The sequence below is a fragment of the Rhamphochromis sp. 'chilingali' genome (genome assembly GCF_963969265.1).
Source record: "Rhamphochromis sp. 'chilingali' genome assembly, chromosome: 2".
Taxonomy (NCBI): domain Eukaryota; kingdom Metazoa; phylum Chordata; class Actinopteri; order Cichliformes; family Cichlidae; genus Rhamphochromis; species Rhamphochromis sp. 'chilingali'.
The window spans coordinates 39,249,776-39,274,757 of NC_137930.1; the positions used below are offsets into that span (position 1 = coordinate 39,249,776).

At 41.1% G+C, this 24,982-nt stretch overlaps 1 protein-coding gene across 1 annotated transcript; it reads left to right on the forward strand.

Annotated features, from left to right (window-relative positions):
* The first annotated feature begins 333 nt into the window (after positions 1–333).
* LOC308391970 (early estrogen-induced gene 1 protein-like) lies at positions 334–24,450 on the forward strand. The gene is made up of 12 exons (XM_080874806.1): positions 334–519; positions 794–1,050; positions 13,919–14,039; positions 14,335–14,364; positions 15,874–15,990; positions 16,082–16,128; positions 16,206–16,366; positions 16,477–16,578; positions 16,843–17,056; positions 17,602–17,720; positions 19,046–19,115; positions 19,193–24,450. The coding sequence occupies exons 2-12, from the start codon at positions 878–880 to the stop codon at positions 19,236–19,238; spliced, it is 1,200 nt and encodes a 399-aa protein (XP_080730932.1). The 5' UTR covers positions 334–519; positions 794–877; the 3' UTR covers positions 19,239–24,450.
* Positions 24,451–24,982: the final 532 nt, after the last annotated feature.

Genomic DNA, 24,982 nt, shown 5'->3' on the forward strand with positions numbered 1-24,982 from the left:
TATAGAGTCAGGTCTGTCCACAGTTAAAGCAATTAGATCTAACAGAATTTTCAGACGGTTTGATTTAGGATTTATTCTTTTATTTAGGATTAGAGATCTTTTGGAAATTTCTTTCTATAATTTTGAGGAAAAAATCTGAATTCCGACTGTGCTTTTATACTATATTTTTTCTATTTTTCTAAACATTCAAAATAAATAAGTAAAATTAAAATTCAAAAGAGCCCCCATTCCCTTCCAGTGGCCTTCCTCTTCATGTTTGTTTTTAATGCAGTTCTTGGCCCCTCCTCCTCTTCACATGCGCCTCTGCCCAGACTTTGCGGACGGTCCCTGACTTCCCAGTGAGGCGTTCAGGGAGCCGCTCAGACTCACCGCCTGTCGAAGTGTGAGCAGCAGGAGGGGAAAGTTGGTGTGTTGGAAGAAACCACCCAGACCCCAGTCCTCTGCAGCGGTGTCCAGCTGTGCTGTTGTGGGCTTTTTATTTTTTTAACCATGCACGTGGAGCAGCTGATCGTCGGAGCGGTAAGCTTGTGTGTGTGCGGAGTGGTGTGGGTGTTTGCGTGGCAGCTTTTTTCACCGCGAGAGTCTGATAATGTTAGAGAGGCACAAAAATAAAAAGTCCACACATCTGAAAGTGTTTAAAATCACATAGTCGTCAGTTAGGAGTGCGTTAAATTGTATTTAAGGGATATTTTTGTGTTGTGGAGAAGGAAAAAAAATCATTAAACTTGATATTTCCAGTTCTAAAAACCTGTAAATGAAAGCGAGAGACTTTCTTCTTCTCTTTCTGTTTCAGAAATGATTAACCTAAAAGCAAAGAAGGTTGTTCCTCCTCCTCTTTAAAGCCCGAGTGTTTGTTGTTGTTCATTCATCTTCAACCATGAGCACCCTCCAGCAGCTGGGCACCATGGCCTTCCTCATGAAGAAGAAGAAGTTCAAGTTTCAGGTGCACTTCACTCTGGAGGAGCTGACAGCGGTGCCTTTTGTGAACGGAGTGCTTTTCTGTAAGATCCGCCTGGTTGATGGTGGGGACTTTGCCATCTTATCGTCCAGGTATGTAGGACACCTTCCTCGTTGTAAACCACTGAAAGCTGCACTGCATGAACTGACTGCTGTAAATGTAATCCCTCTTCGAGTCTGAGTGGATGTCTCCGCTCTGCCTCTGTTTCTGCCGGGTTTTCCACCTCAGATGAGCCTTAACAGACCTTAAACTGGCAGCCATGTGTTACTTCACCCTTGGCTGTGCTTGGAAAGTCTCCCAACTCCACCTTTCACTACACTCACACTGGGATTTACCCAGAAGTAACACACCCTTTGGTCCTTTTGGCTCATCTCTGGGGTGGTGCAGTGGTGTGTTGTTAGTTTGCTGAAGGGCTCCTGGGCAAAGGGGACTGAGGAGCGATAACGTCAGAGGCTGGAAAATGATGCCAGTGTAGTGGATTCCTATAACGGCCACTTCAGGTTCCAAAAATGAGTCACTCCCCCATAGACTATATATTTAAACGATGGCTGTAAATAAATTCTCCTCCCGCACATTTGTTATTAAGTTGGAAATCTTTACTTTTTTTAAATTTCTGCCCCCAACATCTGTCACAGCAGATGGTTGGTTCTGCCGGAGGTTTCTTCCTGTTAAATAGGATTTTTTCCTTCCCACTGTCAATATGTGCTTTGTCATAGGGAGTTGTTTGATTATTGGGGTTTTCTCTGTATTATTGTAGGTAGGGTCTTTACCTTACAGTATAAAGCATCTTGTGGTGGCTGTTGTTGTGATTTGGCACGATATAAATCAAACTGAATTGAATTGCTGTAAATTTGGACCTTTTAACATGGGAGTGTATGGGGACTGATTAACTGCTGGAGCCAGCCTCAGGTGGGCATTAGAGGAGTTGGAGTTTGTGGGTCTTCCAGGTTTACATCAGTTTTGAGCAGCTGAGGTTGCTATTGAAAGATTTGAGATAGTTGAGTAGAACATTTCACCTCATGTTTACATATAAAAGGTGAGACTGTATAGTGAACAGGTGATAGCAGAAAAGCTTGTCTGTCCAACAGCCTGGCGACCTGAAATGATCCAAACTGGTTTGGTCAGGAATTAAATCCGCCAAAAACTCTCCATCAAACCACACCCCTTCTTTATTATTCTGCTTCTCTGTGTGGGTTAAACAAATGAAATAAAACACTGTAGTGGATACACAATGGGTTGTATCCAAGATGCAGCCTCTGGGGCTGAAAAAGTGAGACAGTCTCTGTAGACTCCTGTGTTACAGTGTCCAGCAGAAATAAACATGATATAAAAAACTGATTTGGCCTCTGTGGATAATTTCCCCCTTCATAAAAACTCTATGAGGGTGAATCATTTTCTAACTCTTCTGATTGGATACTGAAAGTGGAAAAAAAAGATTAGAGGTCAGGGGCAGTAAACGAACAGGTTTAATCCAGTCTTGATTTATAGCAGAGCTGGAAAAGACAGAAGAAAACAGTGACATGCTAAAAATACGCCGAGTTGAGGGGGAGATGGACAGAATGACATAAAGAAACACAGAGGAAAGACTTTAACACTGAGACTTTGAACCTTTGACCTGGAAACAGAGAGTGAGCATCAAGAGGTTCAGACAGATATCTGGGCCAGGTGGATAAAAACCCTTTAAAGTGATCTGTAAAATCTGCAGGCCAGTGCTGCAGTGAACTGAGAGAACGCCGAGTCAGCATGTTTACTGCATGCAAATAACTGTTACTCTGAGTTCCAGGTATTCATGTATGACAGTTACCTAACTTCCCTGTGAATGTAAATGGGTGGTGCATTAAGACTGCAAGACAAACAACAGAGCAACAGGGCAGAAATGTTATTGTACAAATATATTCATACAAATATTTGGATTGGAGGCTTTTATTTTAAAGCACTGTTTGACTGTAGTTTCAAAAGTCAGACTTTCCTTTTGAATCCCTGATTGTATGTATGGGCAAAAAACCAATTTATTCTGAACTTACAGAATGAAATAATCAGAACCTGCAATGAAGCGTGCACTAGTGTTAGTTTTTTTGAGGTTTTCATAGCACATCTTCCCGCTGTAGCCCTTATCAAACCACTATCAGGACCCAGCCTATGAGGTGACGGAAAACATGTCAGATAAACAATAATAATCTGACATATTCTGTTCCTGCTGCCAAAAGCCCAAAGAAGGAGGGCTTGTTTATCGTACCACATATAAATGTCATGCATATATACTGTGCATCAGTAACACATTAATGTAGGTCAGTAAAATCAAAACACTGCAAACAGTAAACAAAGGAGCATACGTGGCCTAAGTATGTAGCATTATTAACATGGATATCTTATCTTTGGGTTAATTTAAGCATGTCAATAGACTGCATTGGTCTGGCCCTTGATGTGTATCCTGCAAACATGGCAGAATCAGCGATGTTATCACTGACGTCAAAACTGGTCATAATGTGATGGCAAAAGCTGCACGGCTGCTGCCGGTGTTTCCATGCAGAATAGAGGTCAAGAAATGAATGTCAATCAATCCTTTCAACAGCCAAAACAAATGGAAATGTCTTTGTTCTTGAAATCAAATTCACTGGCATCCACAAGCTTGTATTGCCGGACTTTTACGCTACTTACTTATACCAGCGTGTAAGCTTTGAATCATTGTGTTTTTCATGGGAAACTTACTTATCTGGCCTTTCACAGCCATCACCTCTCAGCCTTCGTCAGTGACATAAACACCATGATGCCCCCGGGGTCAGTGTCATTATCGGCAAGCTCAGGAGGAAAGGTCAGAGTCTCCAGAGAAAGAGGTCAAGAGTTTCTTACTCTTCACTCAGTGGTGGAGAGTGTTTTGTTTGTTTCATTTCATTCCAATTGTTAAAAGGACAGCACAACAACATTCCTGTACATAATTTTGCATTTGACTAGACTAGGAGAGAGATCTTATTAACTGCTTGACCAATTTAGAGTAATAGAGTGACTCGGTCCTGTCCTGGTGAGATGAGGTAGACACCGGACAGGACAGTAAAGCCATTAAATGTACACCTAACACCTGCCCACTAAAAGAAAATGGTGAAGAAAATGACTGCTCTTGGAGTCCTGCCACGGGATTCTTGCATGCATTTTCACCTTAAAGTTTTTTCATGATAACCTTTAGGTGTAACAAATATGTAAAAATTGCATATAAAAAGTAGTAGACGTGGATCTGAGCCTAACCCTGAGCAGGTGAAGGCCAACCTGGTGCGTGCGAGGAGCTCAAGGAAGCCTCCCACATTCATTTCCAAAGAATAGGCTGAGTAATATCAACCACCGTCCAACAATCACATAATCCACTCATCATGAATCAGAGTAGCCATGAATGGACCATTTTATCGCACATTTGTACATGTGTGGAGCGTATTTGTATTTTGGCATTATATCAAGTCCATTGCTCACCAAGTAAATACCTGTGGAGGTGTACTTGAAGGAGGGAGAGCATCAGTCCAGTCCGATCCGTGCTTTTGTCCTTTTGTGAGGCATGTTTTTGCTCGCATAACTTTTCTTTCTTTCTGTGTTTGCTGGTTTTTGAATGCATCCTCTCTCACAGAGGTGTGCCTCTGTGCTCAGAAGCTAAAAATCCTACACTGTTATTGATTCTTTGAACTCCTTACCAATTATACAGGGACGTCTTGTACTTGAAGGCCATTAGGGATGCACTGTGCGTGATTATCAGTTACTCTTTGTTCTTTGTTCTTTGACTGGAAATTAAACGGTTATCTGTTTGTGCTGTTTATCAGCTGCCAAGAACCAAGTCAAGCTCACATTTAAAGAAATTCCTCTCTTGTACTTTAAACAATGGAAAACAGGCGTCACCCGAGACTTCAGCCAGTGTTGCACAATCGACAAACAACTGATTTATTGAAGACCTCCAGCTCCACAGCACAGCAAGTGGCTGATTTTATCAGCAGGGTCCTTCAGTGTTGTTCAGGCATTCCTCTGTAGCCTACAAGGTTAATACTCCAACACCGAGACATACCTTTATATTCACAGATTTGTTTTTCCTACAATCTGCAAAGGCACCAAATCTTTTGGCACTTTCAGCTTCACTGAGATAAAACAGCCATGCTGTCTACTGCTGATAAGAGAGTGAATTTACCTCTTTATCTTTTTGAGGCCTGTTATGCACCTGACCACATATTCATTTTTTTTACACTGCAGCAGGCTCCAAATATCTCCACACCATTGACCTGGAGTGGTACTCCCAATACACTGTATTTCATTTAAAATGCCCTAAAGTATCTTTAAGATTTGCTGCTATGTGAATAGACCTAAATTGAATTGAACTGAATTGAATTGTTGCCTAAAAGCTGGTAGGCACTTCCTTAGCATGAAAGCCAAAAGCATGGTAAATGCTTAAAAAAAGGATAGCTATACCTAGAAGCACCATGAAAGCTCGTAAATATAACCACAGACTGTATATAAGAACAGCATTTGCTGATTTGTGGACTTAAGGTTTGAAGTTTCTGTGACATCCATAGAGATGAAATAGGATGTTTACTGTAGTTATTAGCTATTAGCAGGTAATGCTACTTTGGTTCAGCAAGCTGCATGTGTAAACTTTCCATAAAGTTTCTGTCACCCGAGCACAGATTTATCAAAGGGGAAGATTATCTATAGAGGCTAAACTATTTTATTTTATATCAGGATGCAAACATGCTGATTTCTGCTGTAAATTTGGACATTTAAACTTTGGAGTCTATGTGGACTGACTCACTTTTGGAGTAAGCCTCCAGTGGACATTAGAGGAACTGCAGATTTTGCCACTTCTGTGTTGGCTGCCTTTTGTTATAACTATTTTATCATGTCTCGTTTGCTTTATCTATACAAACAGATAAATGTAAAGTGAGGTGTTTCATGTTGGATTCATCTATTGACAGGATTAGTTCCAGGTCTTTTCAGGTCACTTGGCAAAAAGTTCCCACTCCCTTTCAACATGTAAATTAATCAGAACGTTTTTTTTTTAAAAATGTATTTTGTATAGTATTTTTCTCTCTCTTATTTTCATTTCTAAATGTACCTGTATATTGTTCACATGTTGAAATAAAAATGACCAAAAAATTACCAAAAAGTCATGACTGTTGAACAGACAAACTTTCTTCTGTTTCCAGTCTTTAGCTAAGCTGAGTGCTTGCTGGTTAGAGCCTTTCCTTTTGCATATAAACATGAGGATAAATGGTTTATCTAGAAAAGTGACCAAGTGGAAGTTCTTGTGTCGTTGGTTGTCTTGGAATGGGATTACAGTACGATCAACCCAAGTAAAGAAGACCAAAATGCTGACAAAACAGAGAAGGACTAGCAGAAAGGTAAACAAGAAAATGCTTCTCTTAAACACATGAAAACATATCAGCTTCTTTAAGGCTCAGTTTGATATGAATTTAATTAATTAATAAATCTTGAATTTATTGTCCCACAGCTACTTTTTAGCCTGTGGTCTCCAGCATACAGTGCTGTGAGGAAACCTCAGGAGGCAGGGTTTCTAGTAGAAGTACTCCTTAAAAAAGGGAAGTGTGAGCTGTCTGGTCTGCTGTCTGGCTTCACTAGAAATAGTCGTTTTTCTGTTTGAATGCTCAGCGTCAGGTGTGCTTCAAACTGCTGGAATACAACAAACTTTAAAGTTCCTACAAATACGGCTGGAATTGGGAAGTTTATTTAAATAGAGACATACACGGAAACATGCAACGGTAAAAAAAAAAAGTACTGGAAAAAGGAATTTAGCATTCTGGGGCCAAGCTTAGTCATTTATCATGACTGCTGTTCGTAGATGATATATGCGTTGTGTGCTGTAAAACAGGTACCTTTTATAATTAACATGGTTTTTAAAGGATGTGGTTAACAAACCTCTGCCTTTAGATTGTTTCTTCAGTTCCTCTTTTCTGTTTTAAGATCTGGAAGTCTCTTTAGATTCTCAGAAAACCCAGAGTACTCCCTGCATCACTGCACTGATACCATAAGATGTATAATCAGGTTGTGCCAATCTCGCACTTGTGCACGGCCTGTTAAACAGTGAAAATGTATGAAATACTGCGGGCCTGGATGAGGCTTTGTTTAATGTTTTATAGAGCACTGTAAATACACTCATGTGTTGGTTTATTACTTTCAGAGCAGAAATATGGCTGAAACCATGCATCAAGTTCATCACATGGGATTTTTCTTTAAAATTATTATTCCTGTAAGTGTTCTCAGAATATTCCTGGTTGACTGTCTGTTGGTTGGTTTGTTTGGAGATAATGATAGCTGTTATGGAGAAAAGCTTCTAGTTTGATTACTAGAAAAGGTGGGACATAGACTACTGTCTACATCCCACCTTAGGACACACCTGCATTGTTCCCTTGATCTGCTGACATTGGCTTCCAAGAGGGTCCTGTCTTACAAACCCATATTATGAGGCTAGAGAGGTCGTGCTGGTATTTGGAAGGATATAGTTTAATAGCCAAGAAACATCTAGACTTTTTGTTTGGTTTTTGCACTTCCCTTTCAGGATGATGATGATGGAAACCTGCACGTGGAAAAAATACGTTGATAACTCGCTAATTTCCAGCTCCATATTCTTGTGATGGAATGTGTCAGAGTAGCTATGCATGATTCACAATTCATAATAAGACTATGTTTGTTCTTAGGCTGACGCTCAGTTCATCTGCTGTCTAAAATCTGCTCTCTAGCTCCTCCCTCTTTAAGACAATTTTTATCCATCCATCCATCTTTTCAGCTACTTGACCATTTCCTGCCAGTTATCTGAATTCGGGTCACAGGTATAGCAGCCTAAGCAGAGCCAAACAGCAGCCCAAACTTCACTCTGGCTACCTCCTCCAGCTAATTTAGAGGAAGACCAAGTTGTTTCCAAGCCAGACAAATATAATCTCTGCAGTGAGTCCTGGGACTGCCCCAAGGCCTCCTCCTCAAAACACATCCGCATCACCTCAACTGGCTTCTTTCAATGTGGAGAAGCAGTGGCTTTGCTCTGAAGCCCTTTCTAATGACTAAACTCTTCACTCTGTCTCCAAGTGAGAGTCCTACCACACTTTGTGTATACAAGAGTTTCTTGTATCTTGTGTCATTCCTTAAGTCAGTACCCAGAACTCGTATGCATGGGTAAGGGTAGGAATGTTGATTGACCGATAAAGCTGCAGCTTTGCTTTTATACTGAGCTCTCTCTTCACCACAACAGCCCCTATCCATCATCAAGTTCACACTCTACTCTCCTGTTACTGTGAAAAAGACCTCAACGTACCCTCTCACTGTGACATCATACATGACCAACGGACTAAAACTGAGGTTTTGGCTCACAGGGATTACTTTTACGTACACTGAACTCACAATTAAAAACTTCATTAACGTGAAAATAGATAGTATGCTGAAGCAGTGTCACAATAGTTTGAATCCACTGACTGGTTAGCGGCCTGTTTGTGGTAGTGGTACTCTGGCCTCCCACAGTCCAAACACATGCTTGTAAGGTTAACTGGTGGTTCTGAATGTTTCTCTCTCTGTGTTAGTCTTTTGATGGATTAGTCACCTGCTGAAGTCTACCCTGCCTCTTAAACTATATCAGCTGGGATTACTGAATAGGATGGATGGATGACATGAACATCCACCAGTGGAACAGCATATGTGTGACAGAAAAAAAGGGAAGGGAGACCCATCCATTGTTTACCTCAGTGCTGGGATGGGCTCCACAGGTTAATACCGGCTCACTTTGTTACTCTACCCTTTTTGTTGTGCTTTACATTCCCTAACACAAAGTTGAGGTACAGACTTGCACATTTGGGAGCAGCTCAATATATCACCGCCTGAGTCTATCCCACCTTAAAGCTGCCACCACCCTCGACATACATCTGCTAACCACAGCCTGCTGTTATATAACAACTTATACATCACACTCTGCCAGGTCATGCAAACACACTCCCAAACACACACATACACAACCTGTCACGCTGTCTTTAAATGATTAAAAAAAAAGTTATGGCAGGGCAGAAGGTCAGGGTTTGTGTGTGTGTGTGTGTGTGTGTGTGTGTGTGTGTGTGTGTGTGTGTGTGTGTGTGTGTGTGTGTGTGTGTGTGTGTTTGTTGCGCTCATTTGTAACTCAGCCTCATTCCTCAGATTCTTTCTCCAGAAAACAATGACAGAGAGTAATCAGGGAGAGCTGGTTAAGTAAAGGTTTTGAACCCAAACACAGTTGTAGCAGCACTTCCTGCAGTTTGTAACCAAACAAGCTGCAGTGGAGACAAGGCCTTTCCAGGCTATCTGTAATGCCTCATTTGCCTCATTGTACACAGAAACTGTCTCATAGTAAAAACCACACAAAGAAACGATTTACATGCAGCACAACAGTTAGAGTAAAATCTAGATTTATATACTTATCCATGTGTATTTCACCACTGACATCAAATCTTTTTTTTTTTGAGGTAGACCTAGTGAACACACATAGAAACTCAAAACAATGTCACAAATTTGATGTCAAAAATCAAGAAAAACAAAATGATATGCAATTAATCCTACTCATGGCCTCTCATTCAGACATGACAAATGCACTGAAGATGTGAGAGAGATTTTAGTGTATTTTTGTATTTTCACTTGAGCCATAAATACTTTATTTGTTTTTATATGATAAGTGTCAGAGCAGCCATAGATTTGTCCTTAAATGTGTCAATGACTCTGTAATCATGAATTTTGTGCAGGGTGTGGAGAGTGGCCTGGTCCCCGAAGAATCTCTTAACGGACCGTCTTTCCTTTTAAACATGGCTAAAACTTAGACATGTTGACTGATTGCTTCCAGTCTCTGTGTGATTTAAGATGACTTTAAAGCATCAAAAGGACTGCAGCGCAATTTTGTTTTGAATTCAGATGCTGCATGGATGCAGATATAATGCACTGAAATGTGTCATTCTAAGTGTTTGTATTTTCTGAACTTACTTAGATTTTGTTGCTCCACTCTCCATAGTTGTGACAAAGTGACCATGTGACCTGTGCTTGTATCTACCTGTCGTACAAAGGTGCATTTGTGAGGGCGGACGGGCTGTAAGAATAGAAGCTGCAGAACCAGTCTGACCGTTTCCTGCCTCCGTCAGGCAGCCGGCCGCCTCCGAGAGTTTCATGAGTTGCACATTTCAGGTCACCCTTCAGATAAGTGAAGTAGGAAAAGTTCCAGCGATAAAGCTAACGTGGGAAAAGAATGCCTCAGATACTGAGTCATGTACTTATCATGGATTGCATTAAAGCAAACAAAAAAGTAAAAGTTATGTAACACAGTGTGTGTTTCTCTCTGGGGCTGTTACTCAGAATTATTAGCAAGAAAATAGAGGACAGAAACGGCATAAAATACCAAAGAAATTAGTAATGACATGTCCCAGCATGCAGTGTTATCTGTTTTTCATTTCCTGTTTGTCTAAAGTTGGAGTGACGTTTTAAACAGTTTAGCTTTTGTATCACACGTAGTTGATGTATAGGGATTTTAAACCTCAGCAGGCCTTAATAATAGATAAAATGCTACTGTGCGTCTCTTAGCTACATTTTTTTCATGTATAAAACTCTTATCATTACCAATATCTGAACAATAACACAACTTAAAAAGATAAGACTGTTTCCAGCTCCCTCTGTTAGCGCTAAAGGCCAACAAACTGATTCTAAGACTTAAAAATCTAAAGGGTACAAGGATTTTGATGCAAGTCAGCGCAGTTAGATTATTTTTTGAACCAAACAATCAAGATGTGATTGAAGTGCAAACCTTTATTTCTAAGGGTTCAACACAAGTATTAACTGACAGAGGATCAAAATTAGTGTGGAACCCATGCATGTCATGAAATGCTGTGTTTCCTCACCAGATGCTCTGCCAGGCCTTTATTGTGGCCACCTTCCGTTGCTGCTTGTTTGTGTCTCTCTGTAGTTTTGCATATAATAACTGAAAACTGCTCTGTTAGACTGAGATCAGGCGACTGGCTTGTTCCTTGTCTGTGCATTGAGAATCTCTAGAGTTGCTTTTGCAGTTTGTGTGTTTGTTAGCAGTCTAGCCTGCACAGTTTTCATGATATGATTTTCCAATTTTGTGTGATGGTAGATACCAATAACAGCTCAAAAACTGGGTCAAGGTCACATCAAATATGTCAATAAATCAGTAAAGACTCAACATGAGTACTTTGGTTGGCTTGACACTGACTTTCATTGTTAGCGCCCAAGGTCAAAGATGACCATAAAAAACAATTTCACTAGCTGGGCCCACGTCCTCATTTTAGGTTTGACAGTGTTTTAGTAGGTAAAGGTGAATGCTTGGACATGAATAGAGCTGTGGTTTGGGGAAGGCCTCGAAGGGGACTGGCGACGGCTCCCGGGCCTGACAGATCCTCATGTACTAAATAGGAGTGAAGAAGTTAAAGAATTGAGAACAAGGAGGGAGGGAGGGCGGGGCACATAAACGAGAATGAACAGTTTGCGGAACTGGGGGAACCTATATAGATGACACCAATGAGCGCGTTTGGAGGCGTGGTCCCACTCCTGAAATTCCGATACATAATCTCCAATTCAGTTATAGCACTTGCCTTTCGGGTGTACCTATGCTCTTGTTTGCACTGTGAAGCTCTATGTGGAGAGTTTTGCAGAGTCTTAGTATTAATTCATCCTGCTGCTTCATCAGTAAAACCAGTGACCTGGGTCCACTGGCATAACGCTCCCTCCACCATGTTTGACAGATGATGTGGTGTACTTCAGATCATAATCGTGTTTTTCTCCTTTTCCAAACTTTTCAAGTTAATCTTGGTTTCATCAATATAATAAAATAAAAATATATATTTTCCAGATCCATTATGACTCGTTTAGATTTTTTCCACCAGAGTCTGATCTGATTGTCCTGTTCTTGAGTGTAACCAGTGGTTTGCACCTTCTGGTAAACCTTGTGCATTTCCATACTAACCAGGCTAGCTAGCTGATAACTCCACCCCCTCCAAATATGGCCACTTCTGTATTGTGGCTAAAAGGTTACATTTGTGGTGGCTATGTCCATCTTGGAAACAACTCAGAGAGCTGCAATTCAGATATGTTAGAGATGTGTGTTGGTGTACATAAAATGTAGGGAAGGATCGGCTGGAGCTGCATGGTTTGCATGTTCCAAAGGGCAAAATTACAGGACTATCTGTTCTCAGCAGTGCAGCCGGCTGAGTCTGCATATGTGTATGTTGTGTAAGTGGACAAATCATGCGGCGTTTCCTTTGACATGAGCGATGCAGGGAGAGATAACAGCAGAATTTAACTTTCAGGTTGAGACAAGCCCGGCATGCAGACGGATGGACTGCGTGCAGAAAAGTGAGCTCAATTCATTGACTGCTTTAGTGTTAGTTTACACTGCTGCAGATTCTTCCTCTTTGTAGGTTGACAGCGTGTCTGCACAGGAGGGGCAGTGTGGGCAGCTGTGGCTTCACTTCACAGGTGCAAAGCTAAACTACTGTAGTTAAACACAAAAAATAGAGGTGGGCTTTGTTTTTGTAGACTCTCAGACATGCAGCTGCAGGAAAAGTGCATTTCTGTCCCAGCAGGTTCATTCTACAATAATGTGTCCCCTTAGGCCTAATTTTTGGAAACCATGTAAAGGTCCCCAAGCTGTAAAATGTACATATTTGCACTGTTAATTAACCAGATCAATGGTGGCCCTTCCAGGTTATCCATGTGAGAATCATATCACTAAACCCTATGTCATGCACTCACCAAACCCTGCAGCACAGATATCGAAGACTGTCTTTTCTTACAGGATTTCTTTGTGTTGCATCAGAGTTTGTACAGTTTGTCCAACCCTGTTTTCGCCCCTTTGCTTTGGCTTATATTTTAAGTTATTTACGACACCTATAGTGCTGTTCGACTGGAAAGCGTGAGGGCAAGAAATAAAAACAATATGCAGATAAACACCAAATCTGTTTCCAATCAGAGCAAGTGGAAACCCCCTCAGCAGAGTCTGACGTGCCACGTCCCGGGATGAGATCATCTGGGCCATCAGCTGCTCGGTCTCGAGGACGTTCTCTAGAAAAACAGCCAGAGAAAACAGTCCGTGTCGTCCTATTGATCCTGAAGATAATAACACTTCTAATATAAACACATTTGCTCTTTCACATGCTCAGCCTCCAGCATATTTCCCCAGCTGTTACAATACCCACAGTTCACTTTGTGCTAATGGGCCAATAAATCCGCTGCAGCCTTGTTTGTTTTCCCCTGCATGATGAAGGCTGGGGTTACATTATTCTGTCGGACAAACCGAATAATGCTGGAATGCTTTTTAATCAGAGTAAAGCATCACATCAGTTAAACCTCTGGGATATCGATTTGGAGGGTGGAATGGTTTTACATGTGGGGGCCACTGATGCTTTTTCCCTCCTCATCTTTTCTGGCTGTTTTTCACTCGTTTTGCATTCAGTGAGCATCAGTGTCGCTGCTGGTAGCACGAGGCGATACCTGGACTCTACAGAGGTTTCACAGGTAGTCCAGCTCCTCCAGGAAGGCACAGCAATACATGCCACTGCCACAGGTTTGCTGTGTTTCCCACAGTCTCTAACACTTTGATTTTATCTATCTATTCAAATGAAGGTCTCCAAAGATAAAATCATAAAGATGATAATATTTGAGCTGCTTTTTAATAGATGTGTGGTAAAGCGAGGACCCAAAAACAGGGCTGGCTGATACATGGGCCATAAACAAAGTCCAAGCAGGTGAAGTGAAGCACAACTATGTGTATATTAAGAAGTCCGATTAAAGCCTTAATTCTCTGCAGTTTGGCTTGTAGGGGGGTGGGGGGGGGGTGGGGGTGAATTGAGGTAAAGGTGCAAACATTTATAGTATAAATTCCAGGATTTACTCTTTACACCTGTTTACACTGTAAACTGTGTGACAGTCTAACTACAGCAGGTACATCTGTGTGTGTGTTTGCAGGGAGGAGGTGCAGCAGAACTCCGTCCGATGGAGGAAGAAGTTCTCCTTTGTGTGCAAGATGAGCGCCAATCCGATCAGTGGAGTGTTGGACCCCTGCATCTGCAGAGTGTCTGTACGCAAGGTAAACTACAACTCCCATGCTCTTCTGGGACATAGAGTGCCTGATTACCTCAACACAAGGCCAAACAATTGTTTTTAGATTATTGCAGAAAATTAGCTCTGTGGGAACATTTAGCTGACGCTAAATTTTTTAATGAACTGCTTCATCAAGCTTTTCAGGCGAGCAGTATCCTCCTTAATTCAAAGGTGACGCCTGCACCTGTCCCACTTTCAGCTCCATACTGGAACCATGTGACGCGTTATGAGTGGTCAGCAGGGTGAATCACCAGTGTTTCTGTGTTTCTGTGTCTCTACAGGAGCTCAAAGGAGGAAAGGCCTTCTCAAAGGTGAGTTTATAACCTGTTTATGTCCTAAAACTGTTGGATGAACTGTTGGACTCATAAACGTTATAGTGCACAGATTTACAGTGCATTAAACACAGTAAAGTCTTCATCTCACAGAGACATGTGACGGGACAGTCATAGGGTGATGACTATAAGCAGTAGCCAGTAAAACACTGTTTACTGTCTGCTCATGTAGGTTACAGTCAGCTGTTTGAGCTACAGCAGCTGCGATGAATGACGGGAATATTGTCACCTCACTGCAGAGCCATTTTATATCCGCATGTTGACTGCAGGGCTCCCTCTATGCTGAGTAATATGTGTGTTTATCTGTTTGGGGTTTAATGTTTCCCTGGGGTTGTTTTATGGCTCTTCGCCATTATTTCTTGCCTTTATTTGATTCTTTCGTGCAGTTTAGGTTTTGATTCAGTTACACTTTGAAGTGTTTTGGCAGCTTTGAGGTTATTTGGTGTTGTTTTGGATGGTTTTCTGTCTCCTTGAGGTGGTTTTATGCACATTTGAGGTTTTCTTGTACTTCTTTTGGGTTGTTTGGTGTCTCTTTGGGGTCATTGTTTGCCTCTTTGGTGGTTTAATGGTCTATTTGGGGTAGTTTGTGTGTCTATGTTTTGTGCCTCCTTAAGGTTCCTTTGTGTACCTTTGGGTTCATTTAGTGGCTCTGAAAGGTTTAGTGTTTCCTTTGGGTTGTTTTATGCCTCTTTCGTTTTTGTTATGTACTTTTAAGTCTTTTAATTACTTTTTGGATGTTGTTGTGCATCTTTAGGGTTGTTTTGTGCATCTCTGTAGCTTCATGCACCTCTTAAACGACAAGCATTGGTTTTTATTTGATTACTGTTGGTTTGCATCCAGTTTTTTTGCACCTCATAGTTGTTTTACATATTTTTGTTTTGCTCTTCTTTGTAATTATTCAGTTCCTCCTTTACTGATTGAAACCTCTTTGTAGTTTTGGGCTTTTGTGCCTCTTTTTGTTTGTTTCCTGTGACAAACTGTGGGAAAGACAGACCAATCAGATAAAAGCATGCTTGTAGGCTGAGTGAAGGAACAACTATTTATTTGGTCTCGGACAAATATTGATGATATTTTCAGATTCAGTCCAAGCAGAAATTAGAATGTGCAGCAGCACTTTTGCTGTTTGTGTAAACTCACACACATGCAATCCACCACGAGCTGTGGCCCATCCAGTAGGAAGTAGAGCTGAGTGGGCAGAAAACAGTGAGTGAGGAGGTTAAAGGAGGTCATTGACTTGCACATTAAGTCACTCTCTCCTATTTTCCTTCATTGACTTCCTTACATGAGGGCATGGATTGTCAGCGGCAGACAAAAACAAATATTTTTAACCAAGTGGTAGTAGAAGAAGAAGAAGTCCTGCTGCTTCAGATCTGTGAGGGGAACAAATTAAAAGCCCATGAGCCACACCTGATGGCGACCGTGGTCGTTACAACATGGCTTTTTCATTTTCTGTTGCTTTCTGACGTCTGTCTGTCTGTCTGTCTCCAGCTGGGTTTTGCTGATCTCAACATTTCCGAGTTTGCTGGTTCAGGCTCGACTGTCCGCTGCTGCATCCTGGAGGGCTATGACACCAAAAACACTCGGCAAGACAACTCTATTCTCAAGGCAGGAAAACACACACACACACACACACACACACACTGACCTGATTAGTGCTCAGGTCTAGTAACACATCTGTTTTTTTTTTTTTTTATAGGTAACAATTGGGATGACCCTTCTGTCGGGGGATCCCTGCTTTAAAACGTGAGCTCCTTCAATTTGTCTGAGCAACACATGTAACAATTAAAGCTTTCTTTGTAACACATAAATTATATTTCCAGGCCTCCCAGTACGGCCAAATCCATTTCCATCGGGGATGAGGACCCCAACCTGCAGCTGGACTGTAAGGGGGAGAGCACTGACGCCACTTTGCAGCCACCAGGGGGCATCGTGGAGGGACCTCGGTCCTTCAAACCCCGACAGTCATCAGAGCGCAGCTCAGGTAAGTCGTTGGTGTAGATGTACCTTGATTAATGTAGCGTATTTTTAGGGATCCTAAGGATGTTTTCACGGTTCGAGGTGTTAATGCCGGAGCTATGTTTGTGTGTGCAGGGCTGCCCGAGGAGGGAGGGAGTGTCTCCAGTCCGGACGAAGTCTTTCAGATCGGTCATTTTCGCAGCTCCAGCTACGCCAGCCAGCACAGCAAGATATCAGGTCAGAGAGCTTTAACTTCCTCGTGCAAACGTGCAAAACATGAAGGAAATAAACACAAATAAACATCTGTTTCCATTCTATCCTTTCTATCTCATCCACCCTGTTCACTTTACTTATTTTTTTGTTCCTCTCCTCATCCCCTTCCTCTCATTTTTATTCCTTTCCGCTTCCCATTCCTTTCCTCTTTCTTCTCTTCCTATCAATCTTCCTTTCCTTTCCTTTCCTTTCCACTTCCTTTCCTTTCCTTTCCTTTCCTTTCCTCAGGTTACAGCACCGGTCACTCTCGCTGCTCCAGCCTGAACGATCTCAGCCACCACAGGAACACCTCCTCCAGCAGCGGCACCTCCTGCGGGCTCGGCCACCCCTCTCAGCCGCTTCCCTCCACCCCCACTGAGCCGCACCGCCAAGCGACCCCCACCAAGCCAGAGAGACCTCCTCCTCCCTCTGCTGTGGCCATCTTGTCCAACAGATCCTCCAGGTAGATAGACTCACACACAGCTGCACCTCAGAGGAAACCCACCTGCCGCTGCATGTTCTCAGCCTCGCTGATGTCATGGCGAGGCATGTCAGGACTCCGTGGCGTCGATAAAAGGCCGGAGATGGTTCTCAGGCATGTGTGAACCTACATGCCTGAGATTCTCTGGAAGAGTGTGAAGCATTTGGCTGGAATTCACACACGCCGATACATCTGCTACTCGGAGACCTGCAGTTTTCAGCTTCATCTTGCTTGCACACATTTGCATATATCAGTTAAAAGGTTAACAAGGAACCAACCAACTCCTAGCAGCCAAACCCTTTCCCCTCCCCACTGATTAAAAATATTAATATGTTGATTTTATTTTTTTATTAGTAAGATATCAGTAGATGATTCATGAAGGTGAAACGACAGGTGGGGCAGGTGTCACTACAGAAGAATTACAACCCACAGAGCTCCAGAATGAATTTGTCAGCGCTTCACTGTGAAGCTGTGTTTGTGTTTCAGACGTGACTTTTTCTCTGGTTTGTGTTCGGTCCAACAAACAGGAGGAAGAAGGAACCCGTGGAGAAGCAGCCCAGCTGTGTGGACGACACCCGCATCGATGCAGACGCTATCGTGGACACGATCGTAAAGAGCCAGGACTTTGACAGCAGCAACAACGAAGGTCGGCCAGAGTCCCGATTATCTGGACTTAGTTTCAGCCACAGGACAAATATCAAAGGCAGTATCAGCTTCTGGCTCTGAAACGTGTCAAACTTGCATTAAATCCTCCTGTTGGCCACCAGAGGGCGGCTCCTGCAGCAGCATAAAGATGTCAGATAGCACAGAACTCATCACTTTCCCGATGAAGTCCTGATGAGAATCAGGTTGAACTGGCTTCAATATGATGCTCATTTTATAATTTGATGTCCTCATGAACGTCCAGGAGGACAATTAATCTGTCTGCTGCAAAGCTCACAGGATGATTTTGGTTAAGAAGTGTCTGAGACTTTTACACTTTCCATTGTTACAGTGTACACCTGTAGTTGAGTCAGAGCAAAGTTGGGTTAACCTCTCATCGTACGAGAAACACCAAAGTTTGGAACTAGCTCAAGGCTTGCTCCTCCAAAGGGTTTGGAGGAGTTGGTTCACCTGCACAAGTGAGCCACACTAAGGGTGGAAAAGACCCAGAGTTTGATTTAAACTGACTAAACAGCGCAGGTGTGAAAACAGACTTTATCCTCTTATAAAGAAAGTGGAAATAATTCCAGTTTTGAACCCAGTTTAACATAAACGGATGTTTTTTTGAAGACTAACGAGTGGCCAATCAGATTTAACTCAGAAATCAGTGTTGAGGGACCAGCAGCACGAGGACTGATGGCGGTGATGGTATGTGTGGGCTCAGTTTCACTTCACAACAAATAAATTCTTTGTGTATTGTGACCTCAGTCTTCTTGAGTACTCATTACTGGACGTTCCACACTCTAGGATATCGCCCCCTGGTGACTGTACACAGCTACGACATCTAAATACCCGTTCACATGAATCAAAACTTGTAAAAAAAAAACGTTAAAAGTAGAAAAAAAGTAGAGTATTGTTTTGGAAAAAACCCTTTAACTTTAGTCATTGTGTCATTGTGGGCAAAGGTGTGGAAATATTTGCTGATACGGGGATGAGTTTTACTGTATTATCGTTTTGGAACTTTTTAAGCCTTGTTTTATTAAAATGAAGTTTCCACCTTCATTTTAATAAAAACATGCAAACTAAACCCAACAGATTGAGTAAAACTAAACTGAAACAAGAAAACTCACTCTGGAAACCAGGTTTGACTAAAAGGAATTTAAAAAAGCTCAAAATTTAAGTTATAACACGTCTGAGCTCCACACAGACACGATGGTCCCTGTAGCAAAATAATGGGCTACTGTATGTCCATCTTTTATATGCAGTCTGTGGTTTTGGGACAACATGTGAGCGTCACCGCAGTAACATCTCTGGGCTCATTTTTTTCAGACAGCAACTTGAGACTGTTTATCAGCAAAGACGGGACCACAGCCCTCAGCGGGACGCATCTCGCCAACAGGTATCATCTCACTCGCCGTATCTTTCTCTCGACGATCATCTTTCATAAAAACTCACCTGTTTCTGTTCTTTTCCCAGAGTAACTCCTGGCATCTTTGAGCCGGTGGTCATCGAGACTCACTGATACCCACGCTCCTCTCGCCTCATTGCCGTCTCTCTGACGTCCGATTGTCTCCGTGCGTGCAAACATGTGCACAAAACTTCATGTGTGATCACCGTGGTGCAGATGTTGAGCCTTCTAGTGTTTTTAATCAGGTGGCGGGACGGGTGTAACACACGGGTACAGTGTTTTCTCAGACAGTAGACTGATTTTAACCTGTTTTTAACCTCTAACAAAGGTCATCATTTCTAATTTTACTGGTTTTAAGCACTTTTAAAACTGCTCCAGCCTGCTTCTGTGTGTCGCGTTATGTTACAGCTCTTTTGGTTAGACTGTGCCCTCTGTTTTAAAGTAAAACTCTTCCTCGTGGAGTAGCCTGTCTTTTAGCGGCGGAAGCCTCTATTTTGCATTTTCTGCAGGAAGTGTTGATCAGGTTTAAATGTGATGTTGAAGAGCCTGATGAGTACCAGGGGGAAGCATGCACAGAAATCAGTAATTCATGCTCTCAAAGAAACTAGGTTAAGGGTCTAAATCTAGAATTTAACCTGTAAACCCAGCAGTCAAACTGTAACAAAACTGGCAGTGAGGCAGATATAAAATAACTAAAAGCAGATCCAGAAAACAGCTTCCAAATGTCGAACGTAAAACATGAAATGAAATCCAAGCAACCCCAAAGAGATTTGAAATAAAACATAAAGAGGAATAAAATGACCATACTAAGCAAAAATTCAAAAATTTATAACAACGCTAAAGGGTCTGAAACTGCTTTAATCAGCTGCACAGTTACATAAAACAGCCTGAGAGACACAAAGACGTATCCTGATTCCTACGTCAGGCTTGTGCTCAGAGGCGCATTTTCTCATAATCCGTCCATGAGTGCAGTGCAGCAGCAAGGGAGACCTAACATATACGAGGCCATGGAAAATCTCAAAGTGAGCCACTTACATTCAGACAGAATTCACCTGTTAAATATTAATCAGTGATGCTGACATTTGAGAAAACCTGTTTATGTTTTCTTCACTAAGCTGGGAGCATCAATTACTAATTTGTGTGTTCAGGTTAGTTTTTATTTTTCCCTTCTGTGACTTCAGGACTTTTTCAGTTTTTCACTCTGTTGTTCGGCTTTTCTTCTTTTCGCTACACTGGGTGTGTTTCAGACGAGTCCCCGAGGACGTCTATAAAAGTTGCTGACTCTGTCACATAATCAGTCACTGAACACTGGTACCAGTGAGAAGCACACCCAGTCAACCTCTGACCAGGGCTTTGTGCACACATTACTTGAACAACACCTTAGGAACCACTGCATTCTGGGATCTGTAGTGCGACACTGAAACAAGGGTGCTTCTGTCAGCTGGTTGGGACTTTAGAGTTTCTGAGAAAATACAGGACAGAAGATGTCAGACTGTGAAAGCTTCCCTTTAACCAGTGGACAGATTTATGGTTTAGTGTTAGGTTGCATTTTAGCCACATGCTAAATAGATATATTTTCAACTTTCAGATAAAGTGTCATACTTGCAAGGCCGTATTAGGGCTATTGGAGATGTGGAAAAAGTATGAGGCTGCGTGAGGTTTGTCAGGGGTAAAATTCAGAGGTAAAAAGTGACAAATGTATGAGACCAAACTGAAAAATTTACAGGACAAAAATGGCAAATTTGAGAAAGAAAAAGAAGGATAGATTAACAACAAACTGTCCAATTTACAAGAATTAATCTGGGAAATTTTGGAGAAAAAGCAGGCAAAAACTAGAGCAATCTTGTCAAATGTAATAGGATAAACTGGGAAAAAATTAACAAACTTCTGACAGATTTAAAGAGAAACACGAATGGTGATCTTTAGTCAAGGATACATTTTGCTTCATTTTTCAAGGTTAAGTTTGAAAAATTCACCAACAGCATCACATATTAATATAAAAGCAAATCGATCTACACGTTTGTTTTGATGGAAACGCTCCCCGAGCGCTTGTCCTGCAGGTTTTTCCTCTGAATTTTACACCCCTTACGTTTTTGTCCCTTCAGTGCTTTCAATACGTCCCATTTCATTTCTGTGTGAGAAGAAATCAATGCTAACTTAGCCCTGGATAGATTTGGTAGAGTAAATTTGAAGGAAGTCATGAACAACATGTAGGGGCAGTAAACAGGAGCTGAAGCATCACTTTCACCCCTGTTATGACGCTATCTCGTCAATATTTCTGCCTTTGGATTTGATGAGGACCCAAAAGTCCCAGAGAGACGCTCTTCGTTCAGGCTGAGCAAAAATCAGCCTGGAACTGAAACTAAAGCTTTTATCCTTTTATGTTATTTTAATGTTATTTGATCACTGTGTTTTTACTTATTTACACTGTTTTGCACATGTGAACTCTCCGAGGCGAATTAGAAACCACTAAAAGGAAACAGAGGTGGCACAGTTGTCCAAAACAACATGAAATCTTCTGTTTTTAAATATCTTATTTCATCTCTGTTGGCTTAATGCCCGCAGAGCCTTTGTTCATATGGCTGGCCATATGTAACCATCCATCCTCTGCACTTACTAAGTACTTATTAACTTTTTAAATTCCAATGATCTCATAAACCTGTCATAAATGTGAGGTTTTGTGGGGGCTTTACTTCCTTTCTCAGCCACATTTTTTTTTCCAACGTTGGCCTTTCTCTGATATTAAGTACACACAAATAGGCTGAATCCAGAATGTGTGCATTTTAAGGCAGGAGATCTATATTGAGGGCCTGCTCTGCTCCACTGCTCCACACCTCAGTTCATCCACTCTCTAAGAGAAATAGTTTAAGCACCTGTCTCTTTATAAGAACCCTCTTGTTATAAGCCAACTTTCCAATGACTGGTCAGCTTCTGGAAGCCTGCAGAGGAGCAAATCAGGGTTTCTGAGCTGTATTGTCTATTTCATGCAAAACTGACATCAGCACATCATGAGAGCAGAATGTTTTTTGCTCACAGGAACTACTCTTATCAGTGTTTACCTCATTTTTGTAAAATATGTAACGTTATAATATTATATATTTAACAGAAAGTAAGAAATAAACCCTTTTTAACAACAAGTGACATCACAACAAGCTAAGAAATTGACGTTAGCAGGCAAAATGACTATAAGCACAATATTAGCATTGCCTATTTTTGCATCCATCCATTTAGGTGCTCATTCACCTTTGGAACCACAATCAATGTCGTTTTACTTGCTCATAGCCTGCCATCGTTCTGGCTCCACACTGACAAACAAAGCAGTGTTTTTACCAAAAAGATTAACTTCAGTCAGAACTCTGCATTTTGTAGCTTTGGGCAGTTTAGGTTTTGTGCATGTGCTGCAACAAGGAAAATAAAACTCCTTTTTCCTCATTGCTTTTGCAAGGCTTGTGCAGACTTAGCGTGTTGAGCTAGCAGTGATACTGTGGGCTGGTGTTGGCTGTAGTGAGGTCAGTCCCACAGCTGCAGCAGCACAAAGCCTCTGTTGTGCGAGTACTGACAGTATACAATAGATCTTCACCCCCCCACGGGACTCATTTGTGCATTTGTGATTATGTTCATGCTGCAAGATGTGCATGCCGGCCATGCATCTCTGACTGATATGAAAGGATGTACTGTATAATAGACAGTTTTTTTAAGCTTCTGGTGCATCAAGTCATGCAAAAGTATAAGTAAGTTGTAAGCAAGTACTGGATACTTGGGACATCTAGAGTTTTGTTAGGTTCACTACTCCTCAAAAGTTTAGGATTACTTAGAAAAGTCCTTCTTTGCTGAAAATAAAGTAGTTTTCTTTTTTTATTTAATATAACATTAAATTCATGTTAACTATTTTAAATAAAATGTGATTAATGAAACTGTTAATTATAAATCCTCCGATATTGTGTTAACCATTGGAAGTTTATCATATTAAAAAGCCTGCTAATCATTATATAAAGTCGTTAGGCTCTGTATGTTATCCACAGCTTTCATAATTTGTAGAATATGGAAGCTTGTTTCTGCCACTGAAAGAATAAGTTCTTTTCTCAGATGTTTGAGCTAGGAACTTAGATTTTTTTTAGATAATAACCTGAAATTTTCACTTAATCTGGCAAAAACTGTTTTTGTTTTTGTGTTTATTTTCAATAATGGGACAGGCAGAGCTACAGGCAGACATTTTCATGCAGCCATGCGTACTACTCCCTCCACAGAACACAGTAACTGGCTGTCACCAGAAAAGAAAGAGGTTCACAACTGACAAAGTCCATAAGGTGTTCAGATTGCAGCTTCATTAGACGGTAACCATAACAGTCAGACTGGGTTCATTAATGAAGGGAGTAGTACACACTGTTGCATTAGGTAACAGTCTGTCATAGATACATGTATGTATGATACATTAATTTTTTGAAGCACTTTTCTAAGTGATCCCCAACTTTAACCTGTACTATTTAATAATTATGCACCTACCTTTATCGCCATATTTTCCATTAACAGTCCATGTTTGTCATTGTTGTGTGTATGTATGTATGAAATGTGTGATGTGGTAACCATATAGTCTATTTTCCTTTTATTTCCAGACCAGCAGGCTGGTCTGCAGCACAGATCTGTGTGTAAAAGCTTATATTTTATGGTAAGATGTGACTAAACAGTAATTATTTACAGTGCAGCCTGGAGTTACTGGGGAAAGTGTGCAGTAAAGGGATCTGTCTGCTACTGTGATTTCTTCTAGAAATACTTACTCTTTCTTTGTACTTGACCATATGTAACCTTGTGATCTTATTAAGCAATTTCTGCGTGTGGTGAAATGTTTTTTATTATTATTATTATCATTTCTGATGATTTGAAATGAAATTGTTGGGGCCAGGGTTATGTTGCAGTGGTAGCTGTGGTACTGATTTAACAAGATGGGGTTTGGTAAAGGGAATATATACTTCACAAAACATTTTCCACCATATTTTAAAATGTATTTATATTAAAGGTAAAATCACTAAATGTGTAGAAATATAATAAATGCATATAAAATATCTAATATGAGCATTAATGTTGGGTGAAAATAATTTTGTTGAATAAATTGGTGCATTTCTGGGTTTTTGAGAATAAAAAATCAGTTGTTGTTTTTTTGTTTTCAAATGCTTTCTAACTCCGTGCACACATATTTTTACTCCTTGTGTTAAAATATTGGGAAATGTTCCAAGAATAACTACAATGTTAATAAATGTTAATAACTACATGTGAACGGAGGAATTGTGATGAACATGAAAACCAAATAAACTGTCAAAGTCTGGATTTATCTTCTTTCTTTAACTGCCTCATCTCTTTGTTTGCACATGTCACATGATACTACACCTTAACACAAGTGTTATTATATACAGTCACGCCGGAAAAGTTTGTAAGTACATGCAATGAAAATATGGAGACAAACAAAAGTTGAAACGATGCCTTCAGGAGACGGTGGTATATTTGATCAAGAAGAGGGAAACCTGACTTTCTGATCATCATCAAAACTATTATCGTTTTAAGTGAAATTATTCTATAGAAAAGAATAACTACACCTCTGGTATCAGAAGTCACTTCTTCTTTAGTAGAAATTACTTTTTGGCGTTTTGCATGATTGTCCACCAGTCTCTGATGCTAACCTGCTAAAATCTTTCATCCACTTTTCAAAAAAAAAAAAAGGAAAAATTATCTTTACTTAGATCTGTGCTTTGAATAAGGCCTTATTATCCAGGGTGCCACAAACTCACCGTACATATCAACCCTGCAGCCGGGGAGCTGTGGACCTGATTGGAGCTGATTGGACCTTCTTGATTTGCACTTGGACT